At 51.4% G+C, this 16,769-nt stretch overlaps 2 protein-coding genes across 3 annotated transcripts in view; one reads left to right on the forward strand and one right to left on the reverse strand.

Moving 5' to 3' along the window:
* The window catches only part of MLLT1 (MLLT1 super elongation complex subunit), a 130,218-nt gene that overhangs the window by 842 nt on the left and 112,607 nt on the right, over positions 1-16,769 (forward strand). The gene's annotated exons all lie outside the window — the stretch shown is intronic.
* Positions 4,353-9,870, reverse strand: CLPP (caseinolytic mitochondrial matrix peptidase proteolytic subunit). The gene is made up of 6 exons (XM_068537161.1): positions 9,615-9,870; positions 9,454-9,525; positions 8,797-8,893; positions 7,310-7,497; positions 6,296-6,401; positions 4,353-4,709 (listed from the first exon to the last, which is right to left on the reverse strand). The coding sequence occupies exons 1-6, from the start codon at positions 9,798-9,800 to the stop codon at positions 4,531-4,533; spliced, it is 828 nt and encodes a 275-aa protein (XP_068393262.1). The 5' UTR covers positions 9,801-9,870; the 3' UTR covers positions 4,353-4,530.

Below are 16,769 nucleotides of genomic sequence, written 5' to 3' on the forward strand. Positions count from 1 at the left end.
TTTTTTTTTTTTTTGCGGCACTGCTTGGCATGTAGGATCTTAGTTCCCTGACCAGGGATTGAACCTGTACCCCCTGCAGTGGAAGCGTGGATTCTTAACCACGGGACCACCAGGGCAGTCCCTATTTACTTATTTATTTATTTATTTATTTTTAGCTGCGTTGGGTCTTCGTTGCTGGGGCCGGCTTTCTTCAGTTTTGGCGAGCGGGAGCTACCCTTCATTGCCGTGCACAGGCTTCTCATTGTGGTGGCTTCTCTTGTTGCGGAGCACGGGCTCTAGGCACTTGGGCTTCAGTAGTTGTGGTATGTGGGCTCACTAATTGTGGCTCACGGGCTCTAGAGCGCAGGCTCAGTAGTTGTGGCGCATGGGCTCAGTTGGCTCCGCGGCATGTGGGATCTTCCCAGACCAGGGCTCAGAAACCCGTGTCCCCGGCATTGGCAGGCAGACTCTTAACCACTGCGCCACCAGGGAAGTCCCCCTATTTATTTATTTATTTATTTATCTATCTATCTATCTATCTATTTATTTATTTATTTATTTATCTATTTATTTATTTTTGTCTGCGTTGGGTCTTCGTTGCTGCACGCGGGCTTTCTCTAGTTTCAGCGAGCAGGGGTTACTCTTCGTTGCGGTGCGCTGGCTTCTCATTGCAGTGGCTTCTCTTGTTGCGGAGCATGGGCTCTAGGCACGCGGGCTTCAGTAGTTGTGGCACACGGGCTCAGTAGTTGTGGCTCGCGGGCTCTCGAGCGTGGGCTCAGTAGTTGTGGCACACGGTCTTAGTTGCTCCGCGGCACGTGGGATCTTCCCGTACCAGGGCTCGAACCCGTGTCCCCTGCATTGGGTCTTCGTTGCTGGGGCCGGCTTTCTCCAGTTTTGGCGAGCGGGAGCTACCCTTCATTGCCGTACACAGGCTTCTCATTGTGGTGGCTTCTCTTGTTGCGGAGCACGGGCTCTAGGCACTTGGGCTTCAGTAGTTGTGGCATGTGGGCTCAGTAGTTGTGGCTCACGGGCTCTAGAGCGCAGGCTCAGTAGTTGTGGCGCATGGGCTCAGTTGCTCCACGGCATGTGGGATCTTCCCAGACCAGGGCTCGGAAACCCGTGTCCCCGGCATTGGCAGGCAGATTCTTAACCACTGAGCCACCAGGGAAGCCCCTCGTATTTATTTTTATTTTAATTTTTAAAAGTTTTTAAATTTGTTTTTGGCTGCTTTACGTCTTCGTTGCTGCGTGTGGGCTTTCTCTAGCTGCGGCAAGCAGGGGCTACTCTTCGTGTGGTGCGCAGGCTTCTCATTGCGGTGGCTTCTCGTTGCAGAGCACAGGCTCTAGGGGCGCAGGCTTCAGTAGTTGTGGCTCGCAGGCTCAGTAGTTGTGGCGCACAGGCTTCGTTGCTCTGCGGCATGTGGGATCTTCCCAGACCAGGGCTTGAACCCGTGTCCCCTGCATTGGCAGGCAGATTCTTAACTACCGTGCCACCAGGGAAGTCCCCCCACCCCATTTATTTTTCATTAACTTTTTTTTTTTGAATGAAAGATTCTTTAAATTCTGTAGTGCTTTATAATTTTCAAAAGTTTCACACACACAATTTCATATAATCCCATAATAACCCTTTTTTAAATCCCCTACGCCTATATTGCCCCTCTCCCTTTCCCTCTTCCCACTGGTAACCACTAGCTTGTTCTCTGTATCGGGGGTCCTCAACCCCTGGGCCGCGGACTGGCCTTTTAGGAATCGGGCTGCACAGCAGGAGGTGAGTGGCAGGCGAGCAAGCAAAGCTTCATCTGCTGCTCTCCATTGCTCCCCATCGCTCGCGTTACCGCCTGAACCATCCCCCCCACCCCCAATGTCCTTGGAAAAATTGTCTTCCACAACGGACTAGTTTGTTGTACTTCTTTAGATTCCACGTATTAGTGATACCATACAGAATTTGTCTTTCTGTCTGACTTAATTCACTTAGCTTAATACCCTCCAAGTTCATCCATGGTCCTGCAAATGGCAAAACCTCATTCTTTTTCATGGCCGAGTAGTATTCCACCGTATATATATACACCACATCTTCTTTATCCATTCCTCTGTTGATGGACACTGTGGTTGCTTCCATATCTTGGCTATTGTAAATAACGCTATGAACATTGGGGTGCGTGTACCTTTTCTAATTAGTGTTTTTGTTTTTTTCAGATATATACCCAGGAGTGGAATTGCTGGGTCATGTGGTAGTTCTATTTTTAGTTTTTTGAGACATAAAGATTCCTTATCCTTTTAGAAATACATACCGAAGTATTTACAGATGAAATGAAAAGCTGGGATTTTCTTCAAAGTAATACAGTGCCGTGGCGGGCGGTGGGGAGGGACGAATCACAATTGGCCGTGAATTGGAAATTCTTGAGTTGGTGTGATGGGTACGTGAGACCTCATTATCCTAGTTTCTCTACTTTTGTATACATTTTAAGTTGTGCACAGTGAAAAGTTCAGCTAAATGTAACTGATGAATGAAGCCAAATTAAAAAGTCCTCTGGGGCTTCCCTGGTGGCGCAGTGGTTAAGAATCTGCCTGCCAATGCAGGGGACACGGGTTCGAGCCCTGGTCCAGGAAGATCCCACATGTTGCGGAGCAACTAAGCCCGTGAGCCACAACTACTGAGCCCGTGTGCCACAACTACTGAAGCCCGCACGCCTAGAGCCCGTGCTCCGCAACAAGAGAAGCCACTGCAGTGAGAAGCCCGCGCACCACAACGCAGAGTAGCCCCCGCTCACCACAACTAGAGAAAAGCCCACGTGTAGCAACGAAGACCCAACGCAGCCAAAAATAAATAAATAAAATAAATTTTTTTTAAAAAGCCCTCTGAATTAAAAAAACAAAAAGAAATTGACCTCAACACACCCTCCAGCGACAGCCCCAGGTTCTCTGCTCTCCTTGACAGCAAATTCCTTAAAAGACTTGTTTAGCTCCAATATTTTCCGGCCCCTTCTCTCTGGGTCCACTCCAATCTGGTTTTTGGGCCCCAAAGCACCGAAAGTGTTATTTATCTAAGGCCACTCGTGATTTCCGAGGTCCAAATGCCAGTCAGTTCTCTGCCTGACCACTAACTCATAGACATGCTGAAGTCTCCTACATTTTTATTTCCAACCCTGACCCCAGACTTACCCATCCCCTGGGATGTCTGGGGCACTTGGACATCAAACACCCAAAATCAGCTCCTGATCCTGGCCCCCAACCCTGCTCCTCCCTAACTTTCCCAGGAACGTCTTATCTTTCCTTCCGTCTTTCTAGCTGCTTTGGGCCAACGCCTTGGAGTTTTGGGAGATGACTTTCTCTCTCAAATTCCACATCCCAGCTGACAGCCATGCCTTTATTTTTTATTTATTTGTTTAAAAAATTTATTATTATTATTATTATTATTTTTGACTGCGTTGGGTCTTCGTTGCTGTGTGCGGGCTTCGCATTGTGGTGGCTTCTCTCGTTACAGAGCACAGGCTCTAGGCGCGTGGGCTCAGTAGTTGTGGTACACAGGCTTAGTTGCTCCTCGGCATGTGCGATCTTCCCAGACCAGGGATGGAACCTGTGTCCCCTGCATTGGCAGAAGGATTCTAAACCGCTGCGCCACCAGGGAAGTCCCAGCCCTGCCTTTAAAACCTGGCTAGGATCTGACCTCTCTCACCACATGTCCAGAGCTGTCAGCCTTCCTCTGGGTGATTACAAGTTTCCTCACTGGTCTCCTGGTTTCTGTGCTTGCCGGTCTCCACCCACCACTCTGTGGTTCCTTTTTGTTCTTCTTCTTGAAACCCTCTGTGGGGCATCTCCCTCCTTGCTCAGACCTACCAGGCCTTTTATGACCTGTATTCCTCCCCTTCCTGCTCTCATCTTCTCCTCTCTCCCCCTCTCTCTCTCCAGCCACCCCAGCCTTCTCGTGCTTCCGCCCATGTGCCAGCCACAGTCCTGCCACAGGGCCTTTGCACTTGCCATGCCCTCTGCCTAGACTGCTGTCTCCCGAGATAGCAAGCTTGCTCCCCCCAGCCTCACCTCCTTCAGGTCTTTGCTCAAATGTCACCCTCTCAGCAAGGCCTTTGCAGGCCACGCCATCTAAAACTGTCACACACACACCCCCACACCCCCCACCCCCGCCCCGCACGTTGCATACCTCTTGCCCTGATTTTTAAAAAAACTGTCTACTCCCACAAGAATGTAAGTTTCTTCCAGACAGGGATTTCTGTGTTTTCTTCGCAGTAAGTTGCGGCCTCTGGAGCAGTGCCTGGAATGTAGGCTCAGTAGCTTTGCTGAAGTTAGGAAGCTGAAGGTCAGGGTGAAGGCACACGTGTGCCGTGGTGGAGGACGGAGGGAAGGCACCACAGCCGGGAGCAAAGTCTACAAAGATTTAATTTAAAATCACAGTGTTTCAGCTGGGATACCCACCTGGAGGGGCACCCCCAAATCCAGAGTTCCTCAAGGGTCCCCTCTAGGCTCAGTGTCGAGGGGTGGGCAGGCCTGGTGCCTCCACTTTCCTCCGGAGGGCGAGGGCGAGGGTGAGGGGCAGCTCTCAGGCATTCGCTGGGGCAGGTTCTGCTACTGCTGCCGCCGCCGCCGCCCCCGGCTCCTTCTGCACCAGCTCAGGCTCGTCCTCACCATCCTGGGGAGGGTGGACCAGAACCTTGTCCAAGATGCCAAACTCCTGGGCCTCCATGGGGCTCATGTAGCGGTCCCTCTCCATGGCTGACTCTGCGGGGGAAGCGGAGGTGGGACGAGGGTGGTTAAGAGTGGAGACCCGGGGCCACGTTCGGGTCCCCGATCCGCCCAAGTCCTCCCTGTGTGACCTTGGCCTCCCTGTCTCTGTGCCTCAGTTTCCCCATCGGTAAAATACCTGTTTCAGTTTTTGTGTGTGTGTGTGTTTTTTAACTTACTGATGTGTAAATGCACATCCAGGAAAGGGTGTGGATCGTGGAAGTGGACAGTGTGGTGATTTCAGACTGAACCCACCCATGTGGCCGGCACCTAGATCAGAGCCCCCCGAAACCCCGTCGGGGCCATGTCTAGTCACTAACTCTCCCCACCCACTACCCTAACAGTGGCCTAATGGCATAGATCCGTTATGCCAGTTTTTGCCCTTTAAACACATAGCCACAGGGACTTCCCTGGCGGTCCAGTGGTTAAGACTCTGTGCTTCTACTGCAGGGGGTGCAGGTTCGATCCCTGGTCGGGGAACTAAGATCCCCGCATGCCGCGGCCAAAAAACTTAATTAATTAATTAATTTTAAAAGTAAATAAATAAACACATAACCAAGGAGCATTTACTCCTTTTTCCACTCAGCACTGTGTTTCTGAGATTCATCCAGGCTGTGGACCAGTCCTCATGGCTGTACAGCATCCCACGTCGTGAATAAACACCACCACTGACCACTCATTCCCCTGCTGTCAGGCATTTCGGTATTTTCCTGTTTGGGGGTGTAGGAATGGGACTGCATTCCTGACTACACCTTTGGACAGAAGCACTCAATTCCCTCGGTTATACGCCGAGCATAAGAACCACGCATCTTTCTGCGTGTTCAGCCTCAGTGCCTGACAGCTTTCGGAAGTGGCCGTATGGTTTTCACTGCCGCCTGCGGTGGATAAACGTTCCACTGGCTCCACGCTCCCCTCAGCACTTGGGGGTGTCAGTATTTTCTATCTGAGCCGTTCCAGTGGATTGAAATGGTATCTCATCACGGCCTTGATTTGCCTTTCCTGATGACGTCATTATTAAACATCATCACTAGAAGTCATGAGCCTCTTGACTTCTGTTTCTTGACCATTTGGAATATTCTTTGTGGGCGACCCTGTTCAAAACCTTTGGACCTATTTCTTTTTTTTTTGTTTTGGCCACGCCGCATGGCTTGCGGAATCTTAGTTTCCCGACCAGGGATTGAACCCGAGCCCTCAGCCATGAAAGCACGGAGTCCCAACCGCTGGAAAGCCAGGGAATCCCCCTGGACCTAGTTCAATGAAGTTTTTGGGAGGCTCCTGTAAATGGGTCTTTTTAAAGTGCTCAGAACAGGGGTTCTCAACGGGGGTGGGTTCTGATCCCCAGGGGATGCTGGACGATGTCTGGAGACAGTTTTGGCCGTCACAACTGGAGATGCTGCTGGCATCTAGTGGGCAGCGCCCGGGGATGTGCCACACCTCCTACAGTGCCCAGGAAGGCCTCCATCACAGAATGATCCAGCCCTGGTGTCAGCAGCACAGAGGTCCAGAGGCCTGACCCGCACGTATGTGTTGGTTACAGTAAAAGGGAGCAGCTGGGGGCCTGTGTGGGGCAGGAGGGTGCTCACCGATCACCTGCAGGCTCTGTTTGGTGTGCTTGGCGTAGATGCTGTAGAGCTGCTTCTTGAGTTTAATGATTTCCTCCGCCTGGATGGCGATGTCTGTGGCTTGGCCCTGGGGGGATGTCCCAAGAGGAAGAAGGTTGGGATCAGCATCTGCCACTCACGGGGAGACTGGAGATGGGACTCGGGAGCCTGCCCTGGGCGTTGGCTGCCAGTTTTCAAGCAGGTGGGACAGGGCTTTGTGAGTCCCTCCACAGCCTGCTTCATCCTCACCGCCTCCAGGAAGGCTTCCGGTATTAACTCTATGTTCTTATTTTCTGCAGCTGGGGCCTCCCTGACCAGGAGGAACGGCCCCTCCCAGGGCAGCTAATTCCTAGATTTTGAACCGCTGCCCAGACTACACTTTTCACGTGCAAAGCAGCCAATCCAAGCCCACATCCCCAACACCTCCTCTATTCTCACACCCTGGGTCACCATCCCCCTGCCCCATCGCCCCAGGGTACCAGACAACTACGGACAGTCCCTACACCCCAGAGCCCACTGCAACTATTCACACTAGCCAGTCTTAAGCCTCGCTCATTCCTGCCCGCAGAAACCACAATGAAGGCTGTTGCCTGCATTCTCCTCCCGACCAACCCTGGTGCCTCTCTCTCTGCCTGGCCCCCGTGGCCTGGCACGCTCCCTCCTCTTGGGATCTGTGAGTAACAAAACTGTCTTTTCAATGGCAGCCCTCTCCTGACCTCTTGGCCTCACTATACCTGCATATTAATAAAACCTACTTTTTTTGTTGTTGTTGGCCAAGCCACGTGGCTTGCGGCATCTTAGTTCCCCGACCAGGGATTGAACCCGCGCCCTCGGCAGTGAAAGCGTGGAGTCCTAACCACTGGACCGCCAGGGAAGTCCCCAAAACCTACATTTTAAAACATTCACACCCCCACGTGACTTCCATCTGTCCGGCTGGTCCTTCTGTCTAGACCCCCACCCCCATGCCCAAAGCAGCTCACGGGGCCCAGCACTCACCCGGGCGCCCCCGGAGGGCTGATGGATCATGATGCGGGAGTTGGGGAGCGAGTGGCGCATACCCGGGGTGCCAGCGGCCAGAAGCAGGGAGCCCATGCTGGCTGCCTGGCCCACGCACCACGTGCAGATGGGGTTCAGGATGTACTGCATCGTGTCGTAGATGGCCAGGCCCGAGGTCACCACGCCACCTGTGGGTGGAGGGGGGCAAGTGAGGGGCTGTTCCCTCCTTTCCCTAGGGCAGCCTCTGGCCCTGGGGAGGGCTGGTGAAGCCCTTTAAAGCCAGGGTCCCAAACACAAGTACTACCAGGGATAGGAAGGTGACAGAAGCAGGTGACACAGGCCAGGTGGGAGCAAAAAATGAGGACTTGCTCCAGAGTGAGCTGACAGTTGCCACATGTGTATGTGGGCCCAGGGCGGGGGCCAGATCTGCCAAATTTTCAAGAGAAACTAGAAATTGGGAGCGTAGTGGCTAAGAGCGAAGGCTCTGGAGCCAGCCTGCCTGGGTAGTTGGGCAGTTTCTCATGTGTGACCTTGGGCAAGTTACTCAGCCTTTCGGAGCTACAGTGCCTCCTTGTAGATTGGAAATAATTAAATAGTACCGATCACGTGAGGTTGTGTGAAGATAAAATGAGTTAAATGCCTATAAAGTGCTTAGAAAAGTGTCTGGCACAATAAACGATCAATCAGGATTGGCTATTCAGGGAATTCCCTGGCGGTCCAGTGGTTAGGATTCGGCACTTTCACTGCCATGGGCCTGGGTCTGATCCCTGGTCAGGGAACTAAGATCCCACAAGTTGCAGGGCACGGCCAAACAAAAAAAAAACAACAAAAAGATTGGCTATTCTCCCTTTTCTTGTGGGGGCAGGGTGGCATCTACCAATTTAAAAATCTCGACAACCAAGTCAGGTCGGTAAAAACGTTATTTGTGGACTTCCCTGGTGGCGCAGTGGTTAAGAATCCGCCTGCCAATGCAGGGGGCACGGGTTCGAGCCCTGGTCCAGGAAGATCCCACATGCCACGGAGCAACTAAGCCCATGGGCCACAACTATTGAGCCTGCGCTCTAGAGCCCGCGAGCCACAACTACTGAGCCTGCGTGCCACAACTAGTGAAGCCCGCGCGCCTAGAGCCCGTGCTCCACAACAGAGAGAAGCTACCGCAATGAGAAGCCCGCGCACCGCAACGAAGAGTAGACCCGGCTCGCCGCAGCTAGAGAACGTCCGCGCGCAGCAACGAAGACCCAACGCAGCCAAAAATAAATAAATAAATTTATTAAAAACAAAAAAAAACACGTTACTTGTGAGATCAAACAGGCAGTTTCAGGTGCCTGTTTAAAAGCAAGGGAAGAGGCAGCTTTTGGAGGTTTCAAGGCATTTTGGGGGGATTCTGAAGGAAGCTCTGCACCCTTTCTTGCTCCATAGAGAGAACATCCCTGATTGGGGTCTCAGTCCCCAGGAGGGCCCTGGCACCGGGGCAAGGCCCTGCTCACCGGGGCTGTTGATATACATGTGGATGGGCTTCTTGTTGCTCTCCGACTGTAGGAACAGCAGCTGCGCGATGACCAGACTGGCGACACTGTCGTCGATCTGCAAGTGGGGCGGGCAGGGGCGGGGAGGGGTGTCCCCAGATAAGGGTGAAGGCTTAAGGGAGGCAGTTATGGGTCGGCTGAGGATGAGTCAGGGCACCAGAATGGGGGTCAGAGCCCAAGGAAGATGGATCAGGAAGAGTTCAGGACCCAGGAGGTGATGTGGTGCGGGGGCGGGGGGATCCGGACCCAGGTGGTTTGGCTTACAGGAAGGGTGGGGTCAGTACACACTGGGCCCAGGAAGGGAAGGGGTAAGGAGGCTGGGGAGAGTGACTGGAGCCCAGGATTGGGGAGGAGGTGTCATTGGTGAGGGAGCGCGTCAGAGATTAAAAAGGGAGAAGCAGAGGATTTAAGGAAGGCGTAGAAGGGGTACTAAGGGCCAGGAAGGAGGATCAGAGAGTTTATGTGCCCAGGAACGGGGGGGAGTGTCAGGTTGGGACAAGAGCGGAGCCTAGGGAGGAACGTCAAGGGGGGGAAGTCCGGGGATCAAGGACGTGTGAGGGGGAGGGGAGCAGGGGGTCTGGGCAGGCGCAGGGGAGGATCCGCGCGCGGGGCACTCACCGGGCCCATGACGCACACGATGCGCTCCCGCAGCAGCCGAGAGTAGATGTCATAGGCGCGCTCGCCGCGACCCTGGAGGAGAAAGATGGGGGTGAGGGTCAGGGGCCCTCCGTGCCCCAGCCCTCCCATCCCCGGGCCGTGTCCCCGCCTGGCCACTGTACCGTCTGCTCCACCACGATGGGAACGAGCGGGAGAGCCCGGGCCGCCGTCGCGTGCAGGCTCCGCTGCAGGGCCAGGCTGTTCTCGGGTGTCCGCTGCGGGGGAAAGCGGGCGGCGAGGCGAGACCCCAGCGCGGGGCACAGACCTGCTGCAACCCGAACCGCCCCCACCAATATTTGGGGCCACATCGCAGCGCAAGTTCCTCTGCAAGACGCCGGAACTACAACTCTCGGCGTGCTCTGCGCCCACGGCGCTTGCTCAGGAGGCCGCCCACTTCCGGGAAGCGTGGGGGCACGTTTAAGGGTGGGGCGAGGGCGGGGCGGAACCTGAAAGGGTGTGGCCAGAGAAGGGGCGCTGGAGCGGAGTCGGGAGCTACTTTAAAGCCGCCAGTTTGAGCCTCTTTCCCAAAGAATCGTCATAGTTTTCTGCTCTTCCTCGCTTATTTCAAAAATCAATTCCGGGACTTCCCTGGTGGCGCAGTGGTTAAGAATCCGCCTGACAGTGCAGGGGACACGGGTTCGAGCCCTGGTCCGGGAAGACCCCACATGACGCGGAGCAACTAATCCAGTGCGGCACGCCTACTGAGCCAGCGCTCTAGAGCCCGTGAACCACAACTACTGAAGCCCACGCGCCAAGAGCCCGTGCTCCACAGTAAGAGAAGCCACTGCAGTGAGAAGCCCGTGCACCGCAACGAAGAGTAGCCCCTGCTCGCCTCAACTAGAGAAAGCCCGCACGCTGCAACAAAGACCCAATGCAGCCAAAAAAAAACAAAAAACAAAAAAACAACTCTGTGCGCTCAATGGGCCCGGGCCTCAGCAATGATCTTTCAGCCTGGTGGGGCTGACTCCTGAGACCTTCCCATCCGTCTCTGGTTATGCGTGGGATAGAGGGAGGGACCCCAGGATGCGGAAGCCCAAGGGAGGGAGTTGCGAAATTGGCCTGGAAGGTCGGTCTGGGAAGGCTTCCTGGGAGGAGCAGGCATTGGAGCTGGGCTTTGAAGGATGTATAGGAGTTCGTTAGGTAGGGAAAGGCATTCCTGGCAGAGAGAAGACAATGGACAAAGGTGTGGGGGAGAAAGAAGGCTCCTGGTAACGTTTGGGACCTCTCTTTGGCTCCACATCTTCTCAAGGTGGATTCTTTTTCATCTTTCAGTTCAAAAGTTGCCTCAGAATTGTCCCTTATTTTGTCCCCAGAGCCTAGAACCTTGCCTGGCACACAGTAGGTACTCATAAACTACACTTTGAACCCAGAGATGAAGCAGTGATAAAGGAGGAAGGTTAGGAGCTGAGGGCTTTGAATTCAACTATACTTCAATAAAAAATAAATTAAAAAAATAAAAAGTTATTCCACTTAAGGTAACTTTTGGGGGTAAATTAAATATTTCAAAACTTAAAAAAAAAGCTTAGGGCTTTGGGGGCAGCTGCCCCACATGGCAAGCCTGGCTCAACCACTGACTTGCTGTGTGATCTTAGGTGCATTGCTTAACCCCTCTGAGCCTGAAGTTTCTCATTTGGAAGATGGTGATGGTCAAACCAATCTCACAAGGAAGGATTTAAGGATACCTGCTGCTGAGGCAGCATACTGACATGCCCTGAGTTTAAATCTTGGCTCCACTACTTACTAGTTGTGTGTCCCTGAGCCTTAGTTTCCCCTCTATGAAGTAGACATAATGATAATAACCTACATCCTAGGGTCGTTGAGCGTAAGGTCCTCAGAATGGGACCTGGAATGTAGCAAGTGCTCGATTTGTATTAGCTACTGATGTGTATTACTGTGTTAGATCAGCAATCATGGGCATCCAAGAAGTCCTCCCAAATGAAGGTCCATTTGAGGTGGGTTTTGATGCATATGTAGGAGTTCACAGGCAGACCATTCCTGATTGCTGGACTCCAAACTTGATGCTGGGTGCACTAAATAAGGGTAGTTTTGTGCCCTCCGTGCCCACAGCGGATCCCATCCTGACGGGGGGATAGAGCAGGACAAAGAGACTCCCCGCCTTATGGAATCAGGGGCAGGATAGAGGGAAGGATAGGGAAGTGGAACAGTTTGAAGGAGGCCTTGGAGGCACCCCTGGTGCTGGGAGTGGTGTTTCCTCAGCAGTGACTGAAGAGTTGGGTGGGCAGCATGGGCCGTCCCAGTTTCTGCTGTTGAGTCAGGTGGGGGCCCTGCCCAGCCAGTTCCCCTGAGGCCCGAGCTCCCGCCGTGCCTCCGGGGAGAAGGGCTGTGCCGTCAGTTGCTGCAGCCCCAACAGTCACCCTGCCCTGGCACTGCTCCACACCTCCACCCTCACTGCCGTGGTTTCACCTGCTCTATCAAGGCACAGTTCAACTATTATACGTTTCGTATCCGCCATCCCTGTCCTCGTAACTGCCCTCAATAAGGCCTTCGTAAGTGTCGCAGCTTCACCCCCGCGCCGGCCTTGCTGTCGTTTCATGCAGCCGCCTGAGTGATCCTCGCCACACAGCTTGCAGGATCTCAGTTCCCTGACCAGGGGTTGAACCCACGCCCTCAGCAGTGAAAGCGCCGAGTCCTAACCATTAGACCACCAGGGAACTCCCCAGAAGCTAATTAAACCATATCCCTCCCTTACCTAAAACCCTCCCCTTGGCTCCCCATCACCCCCTGCTGACCTCTACCCGCCTTTCCTTCCACCCTCCCTTCCCCGCTTGGCTCCAGGGACCACGCTGGCCAGCTTTCTGCCGTCCAGCCACCTGACCTCTGCTCGTGTCCTCTGCCTGAATCTTGCTCGTTCCCAAGAGTCTCCAGTCAAACGCCACCTCCTTGGAGAAGCCTTATGAGACCCCCACGCCCCCGGGGCAAAATTGCCTCCAGTTGAAAATCACTGATTTAAATTAAAGTGGATGGGGACTTCCCTGGTGGCACAGTGGATAAGACTGCGTGCTCCCAATGCAGGGGGCCCGGGTTTGATCCCTGGTCAGGGAACTAAGTCCCACATGCGTGCGGCAACTGAGAGTTCACGTGCCACAACTAAGGAGCCCGCCTACCCCAACTAAGACCCGGCACAACCAAATGATTAATTAATTAATTAAAGTAGGTGGTGACCTGAAATGAAGAAAAAGCAACTTTTGAACGGTACCTGGCACATTATAGGCACCCCAATTTTTTTTTTTAATTAATTAATTTATTTATTTATTTATTTTTGGCCGTGTTGGGTCTTCGTTTCTGTGCGACGGCTTTCTCTAGTTGCGGCGAGCGGGGGGCCACTCTTCATCGCGGTGCGCGGGCCTCTCACTGTCGCATAGGCACCCAAATGTTTAATGAGTGCCTTACTTCTCCAAACTTTGTTTGCTCTGAATATTCCCAGTGAATGAATGAATGGGGGCGGGGGAAGGAAGGATTGATTCTGACTCTTGGCTGCAAATCAGCCAATCCGGATTTGGTTATCACTCCGTGATCAGAGAGAAACTCCGATCACTGCTACCTTTTCTGGGGTGAACGCAAAAGAGGCCTGTTGAATTGATAGGAATTGAGAATTTAAAAAAGAAACAGAAACCCTGAGGGCTGAAGAGGCTGTGGGTAAATGGATTCTCCCATTCAAAGGCTCACTGAGACATTGCTACAACTTCTCTGGAAACAAAGTTGACACCAAATTTCAAATTCTCGTAATCTACTTCTCATGACTCATTTTTAAGAAATGATCAAAGGTAAGATTTAGCCACAGGGCTGTTTACGGCAGAACAGATCTTCCTTGACTAATGATGGCGTTAATCTGATAAACCCATTGTAGGTTGAAAACATGGTAAGTCGAAAGTGCATTATGGGGAACTCCCTGGCAGTCCAGTGGTTAGGACTCGGCGCTTTCACTGCCGGGGCCCGGGTTTCATCCTTGGTCGGGGAACTGAGATCCCACAAGCCTCGCAGCCCGCCCCCCTGCCCAATGCATTACAAACATCGTAGCTTAGCCCAGCCTACCTTAAATGTGCTCAGAGCACCTGTATTAGCCTGTAGTTGGGCAAAATCATCTAACACAGACTATTTCATAATAAAGTGTTGAATATCTCAAGTAATTTATTGAATACAGATGGTCCCTGATTTACGATAGTTCAACTTACAAGTTTTTGACTTTACAATGGTACCAAAGTGACATGCATTCAGCACTTCGAATTTTGAATTTTGATCTTTTCCCAGGCTAGAGGTAGGTCCGATACTATCTCTCTCTCTCTCTGTTTTTTTTTTTTTTTTTTTTGACTGTGCCCCACACGGCTTGTGGGATCTTAGTTCCCCGACCAGGGATTGAACCTGGGCCACCACAGTGAAAGCGCCGAGAACTAACCACTGGACCACCAGGGCGTTCCCCTGATACTGTCTCTTGATGCTGAGCTTCAGCAGGGAGCCACAGCTTCCAGCCAGCCGCATTATCGTGAGGCTAGACAACCACACACTTACAACCATTCTGTACCCAGACGACCATCCAGTCTCCCTGACAGTCTGGAGGTTGGCTTGCAGGGTGGGTAGCGGGGTTGTGGACCAGGAAGTCTCCAGAGACCTCCTCCTTCCAGCTCACACCTCAGCCATCCCTGGGCTGGGGCCCTCCTGTCTTCAAGATCCAAAGTACAGCTTCAGCTGGCACTGAATTCCCATTCCAAGAAGCTGGATGGAGCAAGGGAGGAAAGAACAGGCAAGGATGCATGCCAGCCGATCTTGAAAGAAGGCTGCCCCTCACCCCTTCACTTTTTGGGGGTTGCATAGCATTCCATTCTATAGAAGACCCTTAATTAATTAATTTATTTTTAAAAATTAATTTTTATTGGAGTATAGTTGCTTTACAATGTTGTGTTAGTTTCTACTGCACAGTAAAATGAATTTATATATATATATATATATATATATATATATATATATATATATATCTCCCCTCTTTTTTGGATTTCCTTCCCAGTTAGGTCACCACAGAGCATGAGTAGAGATCCCTGGGCTATACAGTATGTTCTCATTAGTTAACTATTTTTTACATAGTATCAACAGTGTATATGTGTCAATTCCAATCTCCCAGTTCCTCCCACCCTCCCCCTTCCACCCTTGGTATCCATACATTTGTTCTCTATGTCTGTGTCTCTATTTCTGCTTTGCAAATAAGATCATCTATATATACCATTTGTCTAGATTCCACATATATGCGTTAATATACGGTATTTGTTTTTCTGTCTGCCTTCACTCTGTATGGCAGTCTCTAGGTCCATCCACATCTCTACAAATGGCCCAATTTCGTTCCTTTTTATGGATGAGTAATATTCCATTGTATATATGTACCACATCTTCTTTATCCATTCCTCTGTTGATGGACACTTAGGTTGCTTCCATGCCCTGGCTATTGTAAATAGTGCTGCTATGAACACTGTGGTACATGTCTCTATTTGAATTATGGTTTTCTCTGGATATATGCCCAGCAGTGGGGTTGCTGGGTCATATGGTAGTTCTATTTTTAGTTTTTTAAGGAACCTCCACACTGTTCTCCATAGTGGCTGTATCAATTTACATTCCTACCAACAGTGTATGAGGGTTCCCTTTTCTCCACACCCTCTCCAGCATTTATTGTTTGTAAATTTTTTGATGATGGCCATTCTGATCAGTGTGAGGTGATACCTCATTGCAGTTTTGATTAGCATTTCTCTAATAATTAGTGATGTTGAGCAGATTTTCATGTGTTTGTTGGCCATCTGTATGAAGAAGACCTTTAATTTACTGAATCAGTCCTTTGTTGGTGGGTATCTTCCTGTGGTGATTTTTTTTTAATCTTACCAATCATCAGATTTGTCTTATTTCTTTGGCCATGTTGCGTGGCTTGTGGGATCTTAGTTCCTCGACCAGGGATTGAACCCGGGCCCCGACAGTGAAAGCACTGAATCATAACCACTGGACCGCCAGGGAACTCCTAGATTTGTCTTTTTTTTTTTTTTTTGAGATTTAAAATAATTGAAGTATAGTTGATTTACAATGTTGTGTTAGTTTCAGGTGTACAACACAGTGATTCAGTTATACATATTTTCTATGTATATATGTGTGTCTGTGTGTGTATATATATATATATTCTTTTTCAGATTCTTTTCCCTTATCAGATTTGTCTTTTGAAGAGAGCCCCTGGGCTTGGTCTTCTTTATCTCCATCCAATCTGCTCTGTAATCTCATCTAGTCTCCTGGCTTTAAATACCTGTGTACCAGATGCGTCCTGTGTTTCTCTGTCCTGCCCAGATAACTCTCTCTCCCAGACCTTCCTCCTTGCATCTACCAGGGAGGTCTAATAAGGCCCCTCAAAATGTTTGAGATGGGTTACTAATCTTATTCCCCGCCCCTGTGCATTGCTCCTTCAGCCTTACACTCGTACTAAAAAACCCAGAGTCATCCTTGATTTCTCTCCCCAAATCTGTTGGCTAATCCAGTTGGTTCAACTTCCCAAGTTTACCCAGAACCCAGCCCCCTCTCACCAGTCCATGCTGCTTCCCTGATCCAAGCTACCATCATCTCCTACCTGGACAATTGCAGTCACCTACTCCTCCCATTTTTCTCAGCTTCCATTCCTGTTCCCTTGCAAACTGTTCTCCCCACAGGGACCAGAGGAATCCTTTTAAAACTTAACTGAGCTCATGTCATTCTTAGAACCCTCCTATGGCTCAACTCCTAGTCCGAAGAATAGTCTGCAACTCTCTACACAGTCATAGATGCCCCCTCCTGCCCCATGACTCCCCTCCTCCCTCTGTCCCCCTCGCTCACTCCACCGTGGCCACACTGGCCTCCTTGCTAGTCCTCTAACCAGTCAGGCACACATCAGCCTCAGGGCCTTTGCACTGGCTGTTCCTGCTGGCTGGAATGCCCTTCCCTCAGACATCCCCATGGCACCCCGCTCACCTCCATCGAGTCCATACTCACTGTCCCCTTCTGACACCCTGATTTGTGACCACAAGCCCCACCATCATCTCCCAGCACACTGCACCCCCTTCCCCTGCTTTACTTTTCTTTACAGAACTTGTGAGCCTCATCCTTCCCTACTCCAAGTGTGCTTCACCGACCAGCAGCATCAGTATCACCTGGGCTCTTGTTAATAACACAGACTGTTAGGTTCCACCCAGACCTACTGACTCAGAGCTTGCGTTTGAACAAGATCCCCAGTCCATCCACAGGCACACTGAACTTTGAGAAGC

Source organism: Eschrichtius robustus, chromosome 2, assembly GCF_028021215.1.
Source record: "Eschrichtius robustus isolate mEscRob2 chromosome 2, mEscRob2.pri, whole genome shotgun sequence".
Lineage (NCBI taxonomy): Eukaryota > Metazoa > Chordata > Mammalia > Artiodactyla > Eschrichtiidae > Eschrichtius > Eschrichtius robustus.